At 41.6% G+C, this 16,947-nt stretch overlaps 1 protein-coding gene across 2 annotated transcripts in view; it reads left to right on the top strand.

Annotated features, from left to right (window-relative positions):
* LOC139444995 (stabilin-2-like) overlaps window positions 1-16,947 on the top strand; it is a 207,475-nt gene that overhangs the window by 13,964 nt on the left and 176,564 nt on the right. For both annotated transcript variants that reach the window (XM_071226035.1, XM_071226034.1), the window contains exons 5-14: window positions 246-365; window positions 1,972-2,168; window positions 3,824-3,954; window positions 5,931-5,991; window positions 7,072-7,236; window positions 9,069-9,215; window positions 10,008-10,151; window positions 10,900-10,962; window positions 13,247-13,411; window positions 14,365-14,445. In XM_071226035.1, the coding sequence (XP_071082136.1) occupies window positions 246-365; window positions 1,972-2,168; window positions 3,824-3,954; window positions 5,931-5,991; window positions 7,072-7,236; window positions 9,069-9,215; window positions 10,008-10,151; window positions 10,900-10,962; window positions 13,247-13,411; window positions 14,365-14,445 (1,274 nt within the window). The remainder of the gene's footprint in view (window positions 1-245; window positions 366-1,971; window positions 2,169-3,823; window positions 3,955-5,930; window positions 5,992-7,071; window positions 7,237-9,068; window positions 9,216-10,007; window positions 10,152-10,899; window positions 10,963-13,246; window positions 13,412-14,364; window positions 14,446-16,947) is intronic.

The raw sequence follows: 16,947 nt of genomic DNA, 5'->3' as shown, positions 1-16,947 counted from the left end.
CTGTAAATATGAACTGAGATAAATCGCTTTGTTACATTGTTACCCCTGTGGCGTATTGTGCGAAACCACATTCACTCACTTGTTCTCATATTAAATCATATAAAATATCAACGTTGATAACCCTCTTCCCACTAGAGTAAGCAAAGGCACATGTCCTCAGTGGTGGAGCTAGTGTGGGAGATGAATATGATATGTTCACATTTAGGCTGAAGCTGATGTATACATGAGTGGATTGTTTTCTTCAGATATTTTCGGTTGTGAGAACATGACGTGTGACAATAACAGCCGATGTCAGGAGATTGACGGCAACACCACCTGTGTTTGTGACCATGGTTATGAGGAAAGAGACAATAAGACATGTTCTCGTAAGTAACTGATCATCAGTGTTAGCTCAAGTTAAGGTTTACATGTCATCATTGTCATCAATGTTAGCTCACCTGGACTCAAGGTAAAGATGTCATCATTGCCATCAGTGTTAGCTTACCAACAGTGTTAGCTTGCTATCAATGTTAGCTTGCCATCAGTCTTAGCTCACCTGGACTCACGGTTCACATGTCATCATTGCCATCAGTGTTAGCATCCATCAGTGTTAGCTTGCCATCAGTGTTAGCTCACCTGGCCTGACGGTTCACATGTCATCATTGCCATCAGTGTTAGCTTGCCATCAGTGTTAGATCACCTGGCCTTACGGTTCACATGTCATCATTGCCATAAGTGTTAGCTTGCCATCAGTGTTAGCTTGGCATCATTTATTAGCTCACCTGATCTCATGGTGCACATGTCATCATTGCCATCAGCGTTAGCTTGCCATCAGTGTTAGCTCACCTGAACTCATGGTTCACATGTCATCATTGCCATCAGTGTTAGCTCACATGTCATCATTGTAACCGGTGGATATCAGCAGTAATTGTTATCTTTTTGACTGATTAATACTTTTTGTGTCTTGCATTTATTTTCCTTAATAACACCTAGTTTTCTGTTGATTTCACTGGACTGTTAACATTGATACCTTGCTGTATGAAATATTTCAAATCCTGCTTTTAAGCCAAACTTGTCTTACTTTAGTGTTGAAAATCTCTTTTCGACTTCCATCTCACTGCAAATATGTGACCTGCCAACACACATGTATCAATGGAAAATATTCATGCACCAGATGAACTACAGTGACATGGTGTTACACCATTTTCCAAACCGCTGGCATGTCTGGCAGTGTCTGCTGTAGATTGGAAAAGTGAGAAACCATGAGAATTGAAATAGACCATTGTCAGTACCACACGTTCCTCCATCACACATTAATACATGTGACTATGGCATGAGAAATAGAGCCGATGTAATCTGAGTGCTCATTGGTCAGAGCACTCACTTATATCCATCTCGCTGGAACCAGGCCAAACCCGTGAAGATCTGGGTTAGAGTAGGTCTTCAGCAACCCATGCTTCCCTATTGTGTGGATTGATGCGCATGATGTCAATCACTGGATTGTCTGGTCCAGACTTGATTATTTACAGAAGGCCGTCATATAGCTGAAATGTAGCTGAGTGTGGCGTTAAGCAACAAACAAATGAAATTGAAATGACCCAGACCATGGCTTGATTGGTTGTTTAAACATAGCAACTACACTTCAAAGCAACTGTGTGTATTTACAGGTGATGGCGGTCGGGTAGCCTAGTGGTTAAAGCGTTCACTCATCACGCCGAAGACCCGGGTTCTAATCCCGACATGGGTACAATGTGTGAAGCCCATTTTTGGTGTCCCCCGCTGTGATATTGCTGGAATATTGCTAAAAGCGGCGTACAACAAAACCCACTCACTCACTCACGGGTGATGGCAGAACATAGTGTACTGATGATGGTTTATCTCAACTGAAGAATTTACAATGGATGTAAACATAAATATGTTGCTAATGATTGTGTTTAAAGATTCACAGTTATCTGCTTCAGAGAAATACAGTTTATTTCCTATCTCCTACAGCCATTGACAACTGTGTGGAGTCCCCCTGCCACGTGTACGCCTCGTGTACCCCTACTGGCCCGGCTGAACATGAGTGTAGCTGTAACTCAGGGTATTCAGGCGACGGTGTCTACTGCGAGCCCATCAACCCCTGCCAGGTGGACAACGGGGGCTGCGTGGTCCTCAAGTCAGTCTGCATGTACATGGGACCAAACAGGGTAGGTGGCCTACAGTGGCCTGTATATGTAACCCTGTCAGTGTAGCAGGGTGTGGAGTCATCCCACAGATGGCATCCTTACCTTGTCAGTGTAGAAGGGCGTGGAGTCATCTCACAGATGACATCCTAGTCTTGTCAGTGTAGCAGGGCATGGAGTCATCCCACAGATGACATCCTAACCTTGTCAGTGTAGCAGGGCATGGAGTCATTCCACAGATGACATCCTAACCTTGTCAGTGTAGAAGGGCATGGAGTCATCCTACAGATGACATCTTTACCCTGTCAGTGTAGCAGGGCATGGAGTCATCCCACAGATGACATCCTTATCTTGTCAGTGTAGAAGGGCGTGGAGTCATCCCACAGATGACATCCTTATCTTGTCAGTGTAGAAGGGCGTGGAGTCATCCCACAGATGACATCCTTACCTTGTCAGTGTAGCAGGGCATGGAGTCATCCCACAGATGACATCCTTACCTTGTCAGTGTATCAGGGCATGGAGTCATTCCACAGATGGCATCCTTACCTTGTCAGTATAGTAGGGCATGGAGTCATCCCACAGATGACATCCTAACCTTGTCAGCTTGCCGATGATGTTAACCTATTTGGTCCTGTGGACAAGGCGTCCGAAATTGGATCAGAAGGTCTGTGGTGTGGATCACATCACAGAACTCGAAAATGTTATGACCCCTACATTGGCGCCCAATGTGGGGCTGAGCACGTTCATATTATATTTGAGCAAAATAAGTCTCAGTACCCTATACTATGTGGCCTGGGACGTGCCTTCTGTTGACAGGGGAGTATATAGCAGGGAGTTGGAGTCATCCCACAGATGACATCCTTACCTTGTCAGCTTGCTGACGGGGTTAACCTCTTTGGTCATGTCGACAAGGCGTCTGACCTCTGATCAGAAGGTCTGTGGTTTGAATCACATCATGAAGTTTTATGGCCACTACACATGGACACCATAGCCCCTGGAACTACACAATCTCTGCTATCATTCAGGCCTTTTGTTTTTATTCAGTTTTTAAGTTTTGAACTGAGAACTTTGTCAAAATGCAATCTGGAATGGAAGTTGCCAGTTTGAAACTAGCTCAGTAATGCTTGAGAAAGCTGCTTTCTTTCTGATTTGCTAATGTTGACTTTTTGTTAGTCATTTCATTGGTCAGTCAATGTTTGCAACAGGTCGTTCTGATATTACCTCTAATGACATGTCCTCAGATCTTTCTTTAGTGGTAATGAGAACTAGGATCTGATTGTAAAGAAATTGGACTGATCGTGTGATATGACTTGTTGTGCTGTGTGATACCACTGGTTGTGTTGTGTGATACCACGGGTGGTGCTGTGTGATATGACTGGTTGTGCTGTGTGATACCACTGGTTGTGCTGTGTGATACCACTGGTGGTGCTGTGTGATATGACTGGTTGTGCTGTGTGATACCACTGGTGGTGCTGTGTGATATGACTGGTTGTGCTGTGTGATACCACTGGTTGTGCTGTGTGATACCACTGGTGGTGCTGTGTGATATGACTGGTTGTGCTGTGTGATACCACTGGTTGTGCTGTGTGATATGACTGGTTGTGCTGTGTGATACCACTGGTTGTGCTGTGTGATATGACTAACTGTGCCCTATGATATGACCACTGTCTTTCTTTCAGAGTGCCTGTGACTGTATGGCAGGGTTTGAGAATTATGTCCCAGGCTATGGGTGTTCTCTGATTGATATTTGCTCCTCTGTGAGTTGCCACAAGAACGCCACCTGTATCACAGTCAGCCCCAATGCTATTGAGTAAGTATCATCAGAGATTGGACTGGCCAGTGTGTAAATGAAGGTACGGCTTTTGGAGGATTTAAATAGTTCTATTCTGTTCTATTTATTTTCTTTCAAGATGTCAGATGTACTGTTATTAAACAGAACCTATTTGTTCCTACTTAAGTAGTTACCTTCTTCGACGTAATAAGCACACAGGGCACTCCCAAAATTAAAAGTAGGGAGCTCTTATTAGAATATAATTTTGGTGAAAAAACAAAAGTTGAAAGATTGTAAATTTCGTGGTTTATGCTGACACCCTGAAATGATACAAAAGAAAAATCTGTGTGAATTATACATGACAAATATATTTTCCAGAATTTAATAGCCCATTATTAAGGGTGCATATAACACACAAGTGCGTATTATACATGAATAAATAAGGCTTGTGTACATTGATCAATCGGAAGGGGTGCTAATTGGGATTGTTCACTAGCCAATATATCAGCAAATTTCGCCATGGGCGCTTATTAGAGCGGGGCGCTTATTACGTCGAATGTGGTAATCTTAATCTTAACAGGGTCTTCTTGTTGGAGAATTGAATCCTTGATTTACCCCAGTTTTATGAAATAAACAAAGAACTTTTCAGAAAGATAACAATCAACAATCTCACTGGATAATAGACAGATATTTTATTGTCTAGTGACTTGAGCCCCGTGAAGATTCTGGGGTAGAATAGGTCTTGCTTGCTGTAAAAGGTGACTAACAGGATCGGGTGGTCAGGCTTGCTGACTTGGTTGATGCAATTGCGTGGATCGATGCTCATGATATTAATCACTGGATTGTCTGGTCCAGATTTGATTATTTACAGACCGCCATCATATAGCCGGAATATTGCTGTGTGCGGCGTTAAACAACAAACCAACCAACCAAATCTAGTGACTTGAATACTTCATGAGGGCATAGATGTGCCAGGAACCGATGCCTGGTTTGAATCCCAAATTCACCCTAATTATGTTGTCAGCATCCTGCTCATAGGTTTTCTTCACACATCAAGATGACACACTGACATAACTGAAACACTGATCAAAGTAGCATTAAATTGAACTCACTCACTCACTGACTACTTCACTGTGTGTCACCTCTATACATGGAATTAGAGTTTGAAATAAGTTTTCAGCAGTACAAGCCAGCCGGATTCAGTAGGCATTATTTTAGTAACCAATTGTAGATTTGAGTAGCCAGTTTATTTTTTACTGCCGGGTACCAAACACAATGAGAAATCTTGCAGTCAGAGAATAAAAATGTGATTCAAGTTTCAAATAGGTTAGAACTTCATTCTGAGTCAATTTCAAACAGGATTCTGTCCCTATCAGACCTAGTAACAAGGGACTGTAACTAGCATAACCATTGATGACGTCTCAGAAATTAAAAATCAGCCATTTAAGATCAAGCTGCTGGCAGGAAATTCCCTTTTTGAAATTTCATGTCTGACAGCTAAATAACAATATTATAATTCACTAGGTATTACCAGACCCTTGAAGATTGGGGTTAGAAAAGGGCTTCAGCAACCCATGCTTGTCGTAAAAGGCGACTATACTTGTCGTAAAAGGCGACTATACTTGTCGTAAATGGCGACTAACGGGATCGGATGGTCAGGCTCGCTGATTGGTTGATGCATGTCATCGTATCCCAATTGCTTGGATCGATGCTCATGATGTCAGTCACTGGATTGTGTGGTTCCGACTTGATTATTAACAGACCACCATCATATTGCTGGAGTATTGCTGAGTGCGGCGTTAAACAACAAACAAACAAACAAACAAACAAACAAACAAACAAACAAACAGACAAAAGGTATTACTAGTCAGGCTACCTAGATATTATTCTCATTAGCCAGAGAGAACCATATAGCAGCCATGAGCTACCGGGCAGGGGCTTATTCAACACACTGCATGGAACCAACGTGGAACTGTTGACAGGTAATCACCAACTGTTGCTTTGATCTGCTCCAGGTGTACCTGTAACGAGGGTTTCGTGGGAGATGGCCAGGAGTGCTACGGGAACATTATGCAGGTAATCCAAGTAAAGACAAGATGTATGGAAAACTGTTAATGAAAACTGTATAAGGTATAATTTTTTTCTTGTGTCTAGTGCACTTCCCCCGTTCTTGGTCTCAGGAAAAATGATTCTTTTGTATGTTGTGCGCATTGAAAAACAACATCGTATCACTTCAGGTGAACCAAAAGGATATGATAAACTTGGTCAATGAAAAGGTGAAATATGCAATAAAACATCTCTCGACATGATGATTTACAATTACAGTGGTATTTCCTGTTATGCTAAGACATTGTCTTATATGCACAGATTTATCTTTTTGTGTGTAATTGTCTCAATATGCCAGAAATTGATTTAAGATTTCTTTTTCAGATTGTCTTTTAATATATATAAGAAAGGAGCTCAAAGATTCTCTTCATTTTCAGAAAATGAAGAAATGTAAATTTGCCAAAGTATTGTAGACTTGGGATGTTTGGGAATATTTTTGTTTCACAGTCTGTATGAGAGACTGAGACTAGTCCTGTGAATTGTTTGACATAATAATTCAACTGTACTAAGTCATGAGCCTTTCTGACATGCATCAATCTCATTAAAATCAGATCTTAGTACTTGCTACCGCTAAACAAAGATCTGAGGACATCCCATTAGGGGTCACATCAGACCGACCTTGCACGAACTTTGACCAACCAATGGAATGAACAATCAGAAGGCAGCTTTCAAATTGGCGACTACGCTTCAAAACATATTATAACAAATTCTTGATTACAAATTTGAAACCTGAACAAAAGAACATTATGGAATGGCTAATAGATGGTCTAGATTGTATGGATTCAGTCATTAAACCCGTAACTATTGTTCGGAGTTAAAGTTTTCGAGGTCGCATGATTAGAAATCACATTCCGACTGTCGCTTTCATAATCTGTTAAGCGATGCTCTGATTGGTCGGATGAAAGGTCGTTCTGACGTAAACCCTAATGGTATGTCCTCAGATCTTTTTTTAGCGGTAGCGAGAACTGAGGTCTGATTTTAATGAGATTGGACAGGCATGCACAGGAAAGTATAAATCAAATATTAAAACATTTCAAATATTTCTGGCAGCGCCTTGAGGATCTGAATGGAAATGACCCTGACTTGAAGAACCAGTTGACGTTTGCGATGGAGATGCTGAACACCGGCTACAGGGAAGCCCTCACACTACAGGGTCCCTTCACCATCTTCGTCCCTGCAAGTCAGGGCTTCAAGAGCGTCTTCAAAACTTCTACTGTTAGTTTGTTTGTTTGCAGCATTTGTTTGCCTGTTGTTTTACACCACACTCAACAATATTCCAGCTAAATGAAGGAGGCCTGTGAATAATCGAGTCTGGAACAAACAAACCAGTGTTTGATATTATGAACAAACAATTCACAGAATTCCACTTATAGGATTTCGGGATAAATATGTAAGTCCCCAGGAACCACTGCTGGACCCACTTGCACAAAGTGACTATAGTAAGCCTATGTTAAAGAAAGGGAGTTACAATCACCTCAGCTCTGAGATTGTTTTGTGCAAGTGGGCCATTAGAGGTGAGGTAATGGGTCAGATGGTCAGACTTGGTGACTTGATTGTACCCTGACAACGTGCATCGTTGCTCATAATATCAATCACTGCATTGTCTCATACAGACTGTTGATGTAGATACAGGCTGGCGTCATATTAATGATAGAAGCAAACAGCATGACACTCTAGAGGAATCCACACATATGACCAACTGTTTTTCCTCTGTAAAGTGTTTAGTTACATGTTACAGAGAAGAGATCATGTTCTTTCCAAATGTAATATGTAAGTTTTCTCATGCAGCTTTAATCAGAGGGGGGCACGGGTGGCCCAGTCGTCTAAGGCGCCGTGATTGGCTGTGCAGAGTTGCGTCCCTTGGGCACGCCAGAAACCTATGATTGTAGGTTCGAATCCGGGTTCGCCCCAATTATGTTTTTAGGTTTGTCAGCTCCATACTCGTGCTCGTGGGTTTCACCGAAGTGTTAAATATCTGAGACCTGCATCACTTCGGGCTTTCCTAGCTCCCACATTAAGCTGACACGCCATGATATATCTGGAATACTGTTAAAAGCGGCGTAAAACCCAACTCACTCACTAACTTTCATCAGAGTGTTCTTTTATTCAGCTGATATATGCTCATGTGATATGCAGTGTTTGATAGAGTGAGTGAGTGAGTGAGTGAGTGAGTGAGTATGGTTTTACGCCATTTTTAGCAATATTCCAGCAATATCACGGCGGTAGACATCACAAATGGGCTTCACACATTGTACCCATGTCGGGAATCGAACCCGGGTCTTCGGCGTGATGAGCCAACGTTTTAACCACCAGGCCACCCCACCGCCCCTGCAGTGTTTGATATTAATATTGAAAGTCAAGACGTCCTTGTCAAAACCCTTATGTTGAAGCTAAGAAATAAAGAGCTCCTTATATTCAAATGCTATAGAACTAATGCTTAATTTCTGAAGATGTAATTTATTTATGGAAACAAGCATTTAAATTGAAAAGAAGCACCAGTAAGATGGGAGACCAGAGTCTGACCAATTCATTACACAATCTCATTAAAACCAGATCTTAGTTCTCGCTATTGCTAAACAAAGATCTGAGGACATCCCATTACGGGTCATGTCAGAACGACCTTTCATCCGACCAATCAAAGCGTTGCTTACCAGATCCTGAAAAAGTGACAGTCGGAATATATTTTCTAATCTTGCAACCTCGAAAACGTTAACACAGGGTATTCCAAACGACAGTTACGTCCCGTACGACTGATTCCGTCAAAATTATCGTCTAGCTCTCACTTTCATGGGATAAAAATTTGAACAGATGAGGCGTTGCGCAGTAAGTGGGAAGCACTGCTATACAATCTCAACCATATATTAGACATTCAGAAATGTTTGTTTGTTCTTTTTTCAAAATTTTAATCAAGAACTGTGTCAACATATATTTCAAGCGTAGTCTGAAATGGAGGTCACTCAGTAATTTTGGACAATGTGTTGTATTGTGTCAGTACAAGATGTTTACATTTTGATCAGAGATTTTATGAGTGTTTCATTCTGTTTCAGTTTGAGTCCTTCCTGGCTGACAGGGGCAAGGTTCGGCAGATAATCCGCCAACACATGATCATTGGTCAGCTGTCTCTGGACGACCTGCAGAACCACACAGACTATTTCACCCTACAGGGCGTCCCCCTCACACTGAGTCTCAGGGCGGTCAGTTCCACCATTATATACCTTACATCACCCTCCCAAATACAGCTATACTGTGAGGAACCAGGTATGGACAGGTGCCCAGAAACATTGGCTGGCCGTAATGGCGACTTAATGGATCTGGTGATCAGGCTCGGTGACTTGGTTGATTGCATGTCATCATACCCAGATGTTATTGACCTTTGCTCATAATATCATCACTGGATTGTCTGGTCCAAACTTGATTATTTTCTTGCTGTCATATAGCTGGTATATTGCTAATTGAAAATGATAAATTACTTTTGTCCAGCACTTTCAGGAAGAGAATTTTTTTTAAACCTGACCCCACCCCCCCCTCCCAGAATGTCAAATGGTTGGACCCTAAGTACGTATATGCTTATTAGTTGATAGCTTTAATGCAAGTGTGTACTTCAGAAGACCCATGAAGATCCAGGGTAGAATAGGTCTTCAGTAACCCATGCTTGCCGTGAAAGGCGACTAAGCTTGTTGGCTTGTTGTAAGAGGCGACTAACGGGATCAGGTGGTCAGACTCGCTGACTTGTTTGATGTGTGTCATATTATCCCAATTGCGTGGATCGATGCTCATGATGTCAATCTCTTGATTGTCTGGTCCAGTCTCGATTATTGACAGACCGCCGTCATATAGCTGAAATATTTTTGAGTGCGGTGTTAAACAACAAACAAACCATACTTGAGGAATATGTTTGTAAGTTTGTGAAATCGTCTCCTGGTTGTAGAGAAGTTCGTACTTCAGGAATGTGTTTGTGAGTTCGTGAAATCATCTCTTGGTTGTAGAGAAGTGAGGTGTTCAAGTACCGACTCCGAGGCCAGTCCGACAAGTCGAAGATCTTGAAGGGAGATCTGGTGTGTGCTAATGGCATGATCCACATCACCAACTCTCTCATCACCATGGAGCCAGAGATCGTGGGAGATCCTGAGGTTAGGCCGGAGCACCTGCATGAAACCAAAACCATAAACTGTATTGTTTAGTGATATAAGATCACATGAATCTAAAGTTCATCGTAAGACAATCGTATGCCTTTCATACTATCAAACACCCCCCTATATCTATAAGTACACAAGAAGTGAAATATCATCTCTCAGTAATGATAACCCAACTATGTCATAATTCCATGAAAACAAAAGGTGACCGGCAATTATATAGTCTTACAGTCTCAGTATAATCTTGACTTTAGAACAACTATTCCTGTGATGAAGTATATTTAAATATTTGATAAATGATGAGTGAGTGAGTGAGTATGGTTTTACGCCGCTTTCAGCAATATTCCAGCAATATCATGGTGGGGGTCACCAGAAATGGGCTTCACACATTGTACCCATATTTGATAGATAAGTTGATTGATAAACATATTCAAAGTTATTTTCTGGAGGATTGTCACCCTGTGATTCGGAGGTAGTGTTGGTCCTCGTTATCCCGTTCCTGCCATGAAGATGACAGATTGGATCAGGAGGCCAGGCTTAGGTTGATTGTGTGTCATTGTACCCTGATTGTGTTAGATGCTGCTCATGATGTCACCCACATGTTTTTTCCCAAAACTTCAGGCTTATGGGATATAACTAGAAATATTTCTCTCTGCAGCACAACGCAACAATGACTGTTGAGAAACTGGTTGGCTGTGTATAAACTTTGTATTAGGTGACTCTATGGTTCTTTTTCTATTGTCAGAAAACTGTGCTGGATATGATAAACCAGGAGGGAAGGTACCGCAGATTCCAGTCTCACGTTCAGGTCAGTATTATGTATTGTAATCTGTTGTACAATATACAGTCTCACGTTCAGGTCAGTATTATGTATTGTAATGTGTTGTACAATATAAGTCTCACGTTCAGGTCAGTATTATGTATTGTAATGTGTTATACAATATACAGTCTCACGTTCAGGTCAGTATTATGTATTGTAATCTGTTGTACAATATACAGTCTCACGTTCAGGTCAGTATTATGTATTGTAATGTGTTGTACAATATAAGTCTCACGTTCAGGTCAGTATTATGTATTGTAATCTGTTATACAATATACAGTCTCATGTTCAGGTCAGTATTATGTATTGTAATCTGTTGTACAATATACAGTCTCATGTTCAGGTCGGTATTATGTATTGTAATCTGTTGTACAATATACAGTCTCATGTTCAGGTCGGTATTATGTATTGTAATCTGTTATACAATATACAGTCTCACATTCAGGTCAGTATTATGTATTGTAATCTGTTATACAATATACAGTCTCACGTTCAGGTCAGTATTATGTATTGTAATGTGTTATACAATATACAGTCTCACGTTCAGGTCAGTATTATGTATTGTAATCTGTTGTACAATATACAGTCTCATGTTCAGGTTGGTATTATGTATTGTAATCTGTTATACAATATACAGTCTCACGTTCAGGTCAGTATTATGTATTGTAATGTGTTGTACAATATACAGTCTCACGTTCAGGTCAGTATTATGTATTGTAATGTGTTATACAATATACAGTCTCACGTTCAGGTCAGTATTATGTATTGTAATGTGTTGTATAATATACAGCCTCATGTTCAGGTCAGTATTGTATATTGTAATGTGTTATATAATGTACCACCTCACATTCAAGTCAGTATGTATGTGTTATACAATGTACCACCTCACATTCAAGTCAGTATGTATGTGTTATACAATGTACCACACCAAATTCAAGTCAGTATGTATGTGTTATACAATGTACCACCTCACATTCAAGTCAGTATGTATGTGTTAAATAATGTACCACACCACATTCAAGTCAGTATGTATGTGTCATACAATGTACCACCTCACATTTAAGTCAGTATGTATGTGTTATATAATGTACCACACCACATTCAAGTCAGTATGTATGTGTCATACAATGTACCACCTCACATTCAAGTCAGTATGTATGTGTCATACAATGTACCACCTCACATTCAAGTCAGTATGTATGTGTTATATAATGTACCACACCACATTCAAGTCAGTATGTATGTGTCATACAATGTACCACCTCACATTCAAGTCAGTATGTATGTGTTATATAATGTACCACACCACATTCAAGTCAGTATGTATGTGTTATACAATGTACCACACCACATTCAAGTCAGTATGTATGTGTTATACAATGTACCACCTCACATTCAAGTCAGTATGTATGTGTTAAATAATGTACCACACCACATTCAAGTCAGTATGTATGTGTCATACAATGTACCACCTCACATTCAAGTCAGTATGTATGTGTTATATAATGTACCACACCACATTCAAGTCAGTATGTATGTGTCATACAATGTACCACCTCACATTCAAGTCAGTATGTATGTGTCATACAATGTACCACACCACATTCAAGTCAGTATGTATGTGTCATACAATGTACCACCTCACATTCAAGTCAGTATGTATGTGTTATATAATGTACCACACCACATTCAAGTCAGTATGTATGTGTCATACAATGTACCACCTCACATTCAAGTCAGTATGTATGTGTCATACAATGTACCACCTCACATTCAAGTCAGTATGTATGTGTTATATAATGTACCACACCACATTCAAGTCAGTATGTATGTGTTATACAATGTACCACAACACATTCAAGTCAGTATGTATGTGTTATACAATGTACCACCTCACATTCAAGTCAGTATGTATGTGTTATACAATGTACCACACCACATTCAAGTCAGTATGTATGTGTTATACAATGTACCACACCACATTCAAGTCAGTATGTATGTGTTATACAATGTACCACACCACATTCAAGTCAGTATGTATGTGTTATATAATGTACCACACCACATTCAAGTCAGTATACATGTGTCATACAATGAACCACCTCACATTCAAGTCAGTATGTATGTGTTATACAATGTACCACCTCACATTCAAGTCAGTATGTATGTGTCATACAATGTACCACACCACATTCAAGTCAGTATGTATGTGTCATACAATGTACCACCTCACATTCAAGTCAATATGCATGTGAGTGTGCTCTGATTACAGAGGCTGGGACTGGAGAGTCTGTTTGAGGCAGGCAACGTGACCGTGTTTGTCCCCAACAACCGGGTGTGGGACGATCTGCCGGAAGGCACCGTGGAATACCTCATGTCTTATGATGGATTCCCTACGCTAAGGAAAATCATGGAAAACCATATATTCCCCGGAACGGTAATGTTAACATCTGAAGGAGTGAAGTGAAAACATAAAGGTTGAAGTGTTCATAAAATCTCAATCCTTCCTTTGTTAGGGACTGGTCGTTTGTTATAGGGGATGGGATGAGAGGTGTTTTGGAATTTTTTGGAAGGTTGGGGGAGGGGGGAGGGGAGATGGGAGCCGATGATACTGTATCATATTACTGTACCATTTAATTTACCGTTTTTTCATGGTCCCCTCCCTATGATACCCTTAATAATGGTAGGGGCGGTTGGGTAGCCTAGTGGTTAAAGCGTTCGCTCGTCACACCCAAGACCCGTGTTCGATTCCCGACATGGGTACAATGTGTGAAGCCAATTTGTGGTGTCCCCCGCCGTGATATTGCTGGAATATTGCTAAAAGCGGCATAAAACCATACTCACTCTCACTCACTTAATAATGGTCAAAGTTTGACCACTCTCTAAAAGGCTAAGTGAATTCAATTATTGTAAGTGTGTCAAATAAATTGAAAATATATATGGAAGCGCAACCTCCCCTCAGTGGCAAAATGCTAGTGTTAGAAGTTTCAATTATAGATATCAACAAGCAATGACAATTAGTAATGATTACAAAGTATTAATCACAATTTGTTAATTTTTGCAATGCTACATTGATAATTGCAATTTAATGTAACATTAAGGAAGGATATGGTTGTACAAGACACTTGACATTTTGACAACCTAAATGACATTAGTACCTTGATAAATTGTTAATAAGGCCTACCAATCCTGTAATCATATGAAGCATTATTACAGAGATATACAGGGAAACAAAACATTTTTTCGTCACATTTTTGTTTGCATAGTTTGTGCAAAGGGATGACTCATTTTCTTTGGGCCAAAAACATATCATCCTGTTGGAAGGCTTCATTTCCCTGAAGCCATGTTCTGATACAACTGTAAATGTAACAAATATTTCCTGTATTTCAGACGCATGTCGCGGATTTGATCAATAAAAGGCGAATCATCTCCCTGTCTAACTCCGCTGTCAGTATCGGCATCAGACCCAATGTAAGTCTAGGATCTACCAAGGCTACATCATCACCCAGGGGACACAGGGCTCTACCTAGGCTACATCATCACCCAGGAGACACAGGGCTCTACCTAGGCTACATCATCACACAGGGGACACAGGGCTCTACCTAGGCTACATCATCACACAGGGTACACAGGGCTCTAACTAGGCTACATCATCACACAGGAGACACAGGGCTCTACCTAGGCTACATCATCACCCAGGGGAAACAGGGCTCTACCAAGGATACATCATCACCCAGGGGAAACAGGGCTCTGCCTAGGCTACATCATCACCCAGGAGACACAGAGCTCTACCTAGGCTACATCATCACCCAGGGGACACAGGGCTCTACCTAGGCTACATCATCACACAGGGTACACAGGGCTCTAACTAGGCTACATCATCACACAGGAGACACAGGGCTGTACCAAGGATACATCATCACCCAGGGGACACAGGGCTCTGTCTAGGCTAGATCATCACCCAGGGGACACAGGGCTCTGCCTAGGATACATCATCACAAAGGAGACACAGGGCTCTGCCTAGGATACATCATCACAAAGGAGACACAGGGCTCTACCTAGGCTACATCATCACCCAGGGGACATGGGCCTCAAACTAGGCTACATCATCACACAGGGGAAACAGGGCTGTACCTAGGCTACAACATCACCCAGGAGACACAGGGCTCTACCTAGGCTACATCATCACCCGGGAGACACAGGGCTCTAACTAGGCTACATCATCACCCAGAGGACACAGGGCTCTAACTAGGCTACATCATCACCCAGGGGAAACAGGGCTCTACCTAGGCTACATCATCACCCAGGGGAAACAGGGCTGTACCAAGGATACATCATCACCCAGGGTACACAGGGCTCTAACTAGGCTACATCATCACCCAGGGTACACATGGCTCTAACTAGGCTACATCATCACCCAGGGTACACAGGTCTCTAACTAGGCTACATCATCACCCAGGGTACACAGGGCTCTAACTAGGCTACATCATCACCCAGGGTACACAGGGCTCTAACTAGGCTACATCATCACCCAGGGTACACAGGGCTCTAACTAGGCTACATCATCACCCAGGGTACACAGGGCTCTAACTAGGCTACATGGGCAGCATCAGTGTTATTAAAACACTGAACTAGAAGTTATGTAATTTTGTTGTTTTTCATAGCAGCAACTACTAATAATTCTAGCCTAGTGGTTAAAGCGTTCGCTTGTCACACTGACCCAGGTTCGATTCCCAACATGGGTACAATGTGTGAAGCCAATTTGTGGTGTCCCCCGCCGTGATGCTGCTGGAATATTGCTAAAAGCGGCGTAAAACCATACTCACTCACTCACTCACTTACTCACTAATAATAATGATTTAAGTTTGATGCATCATCAGTTCTTGATTCCATAAAAGTTGGGTCTGGCAACTTTTGACAAGCACTGGTAGGACTACCATGTAGCCAGTCATGTGGTCTGAGGGAAATGTATTTCAAGCGTGCAACCCTGTTGTTGTCAGGATCTGTATGTTGTCAGGATCTGAGTGTTGTCAGGATCTGAGTGCTGTCAGGACCTAAGTGTTGTCAGGATCTGAGTGTTGTCAGGACCTAAGTGTTTTCAGGATCTGTATGTTGTCAGGATCTGAGTGTTGTCAGGATCTGAGTGTTGTCAGGACCTAAGTGTTGTCAGGATCTGAGTGTTGTCGGGATCTGTGTGTTGTCAGGATCTGAGTGTTGTCAGGATTTTAGTGTTGTCGGGATCTGTATGTTGTCAGGATCTTAGTGTTGTCGGGATCTGTATGTTGTCAGGATCTTAGTGTTGTCGGGATCTGTATGTTGTCAGGATTCTGTATGTTGTCAGGATCTGTATGTTGTCAGGATCTGTATGTTGTCAGGATCTGAGTGTTGTCAGGATCTAAGTGTTGTTGAGATCTGAGTGTTGTCAGGATCTAAGTGTTATCGAGATCTGAGTGTTGTAAGGATCTGAGTGTTGTCAGGATTCTGTATGTTGTCAGGATCTGTATGTTGTCAGGATCTGAGTGTTGTCAGGATCTAAGTGTTGTCGAGATCTGAGTGTTGTCAGGATCTGAGTGTTGTAAGGATCTGGGTGTTGTCAGGATCTGTTTGTTGTCAGGATCTGTATGTTGTCAGGATCTGAGTGTTGTCAGGATCTAAGTGTTATCGAGATCTGAGTGTTGTAAGGATCTGAGTGTTGTCAGGATCTGGGTGTTGTCAGGATCTGTATGTTGTCAGGATTCTGTATGTTGTCAGGATCTGAGTGTTGTAAGGATCTGTATGTTGTCAGGATTTGAGTGTTGTAAGGAACTGAGTGTTGTCAGGATTTGAGTGTTGTCAGGATTTGAGTGTTGTCAGGATCTGAGTGTTGTCAGGATCTGTTGGTTCCCTTCAATCAATAATGTTAAACTTAATATGAAACTTTTTGGACCTGTCAACAGCGAAATACAAGTGACCTCTACCAAGCCGTCACATTAG

This window comes from Haliotis cracherodii, unplaced genomic scaffold (assembly GCF_022045235.1).
Source record: "Haliotis cracherodii isolate W230 unplaced genomic scaffold, xgHalCrac1.p SCAF_6, whole genome shotgun sequence".
NCBI classification, from domain to species: Eukaryota; Metazoa; Mollusca; class Gastropoda; order Lepetellida; family Haliotidae; genus Haliotis; species Haliotis cracherodii.
Note: the sequence above shows the minus strand (reverse complement) of the source record. Positions and strands in the feature narration are given on the sequence as shown.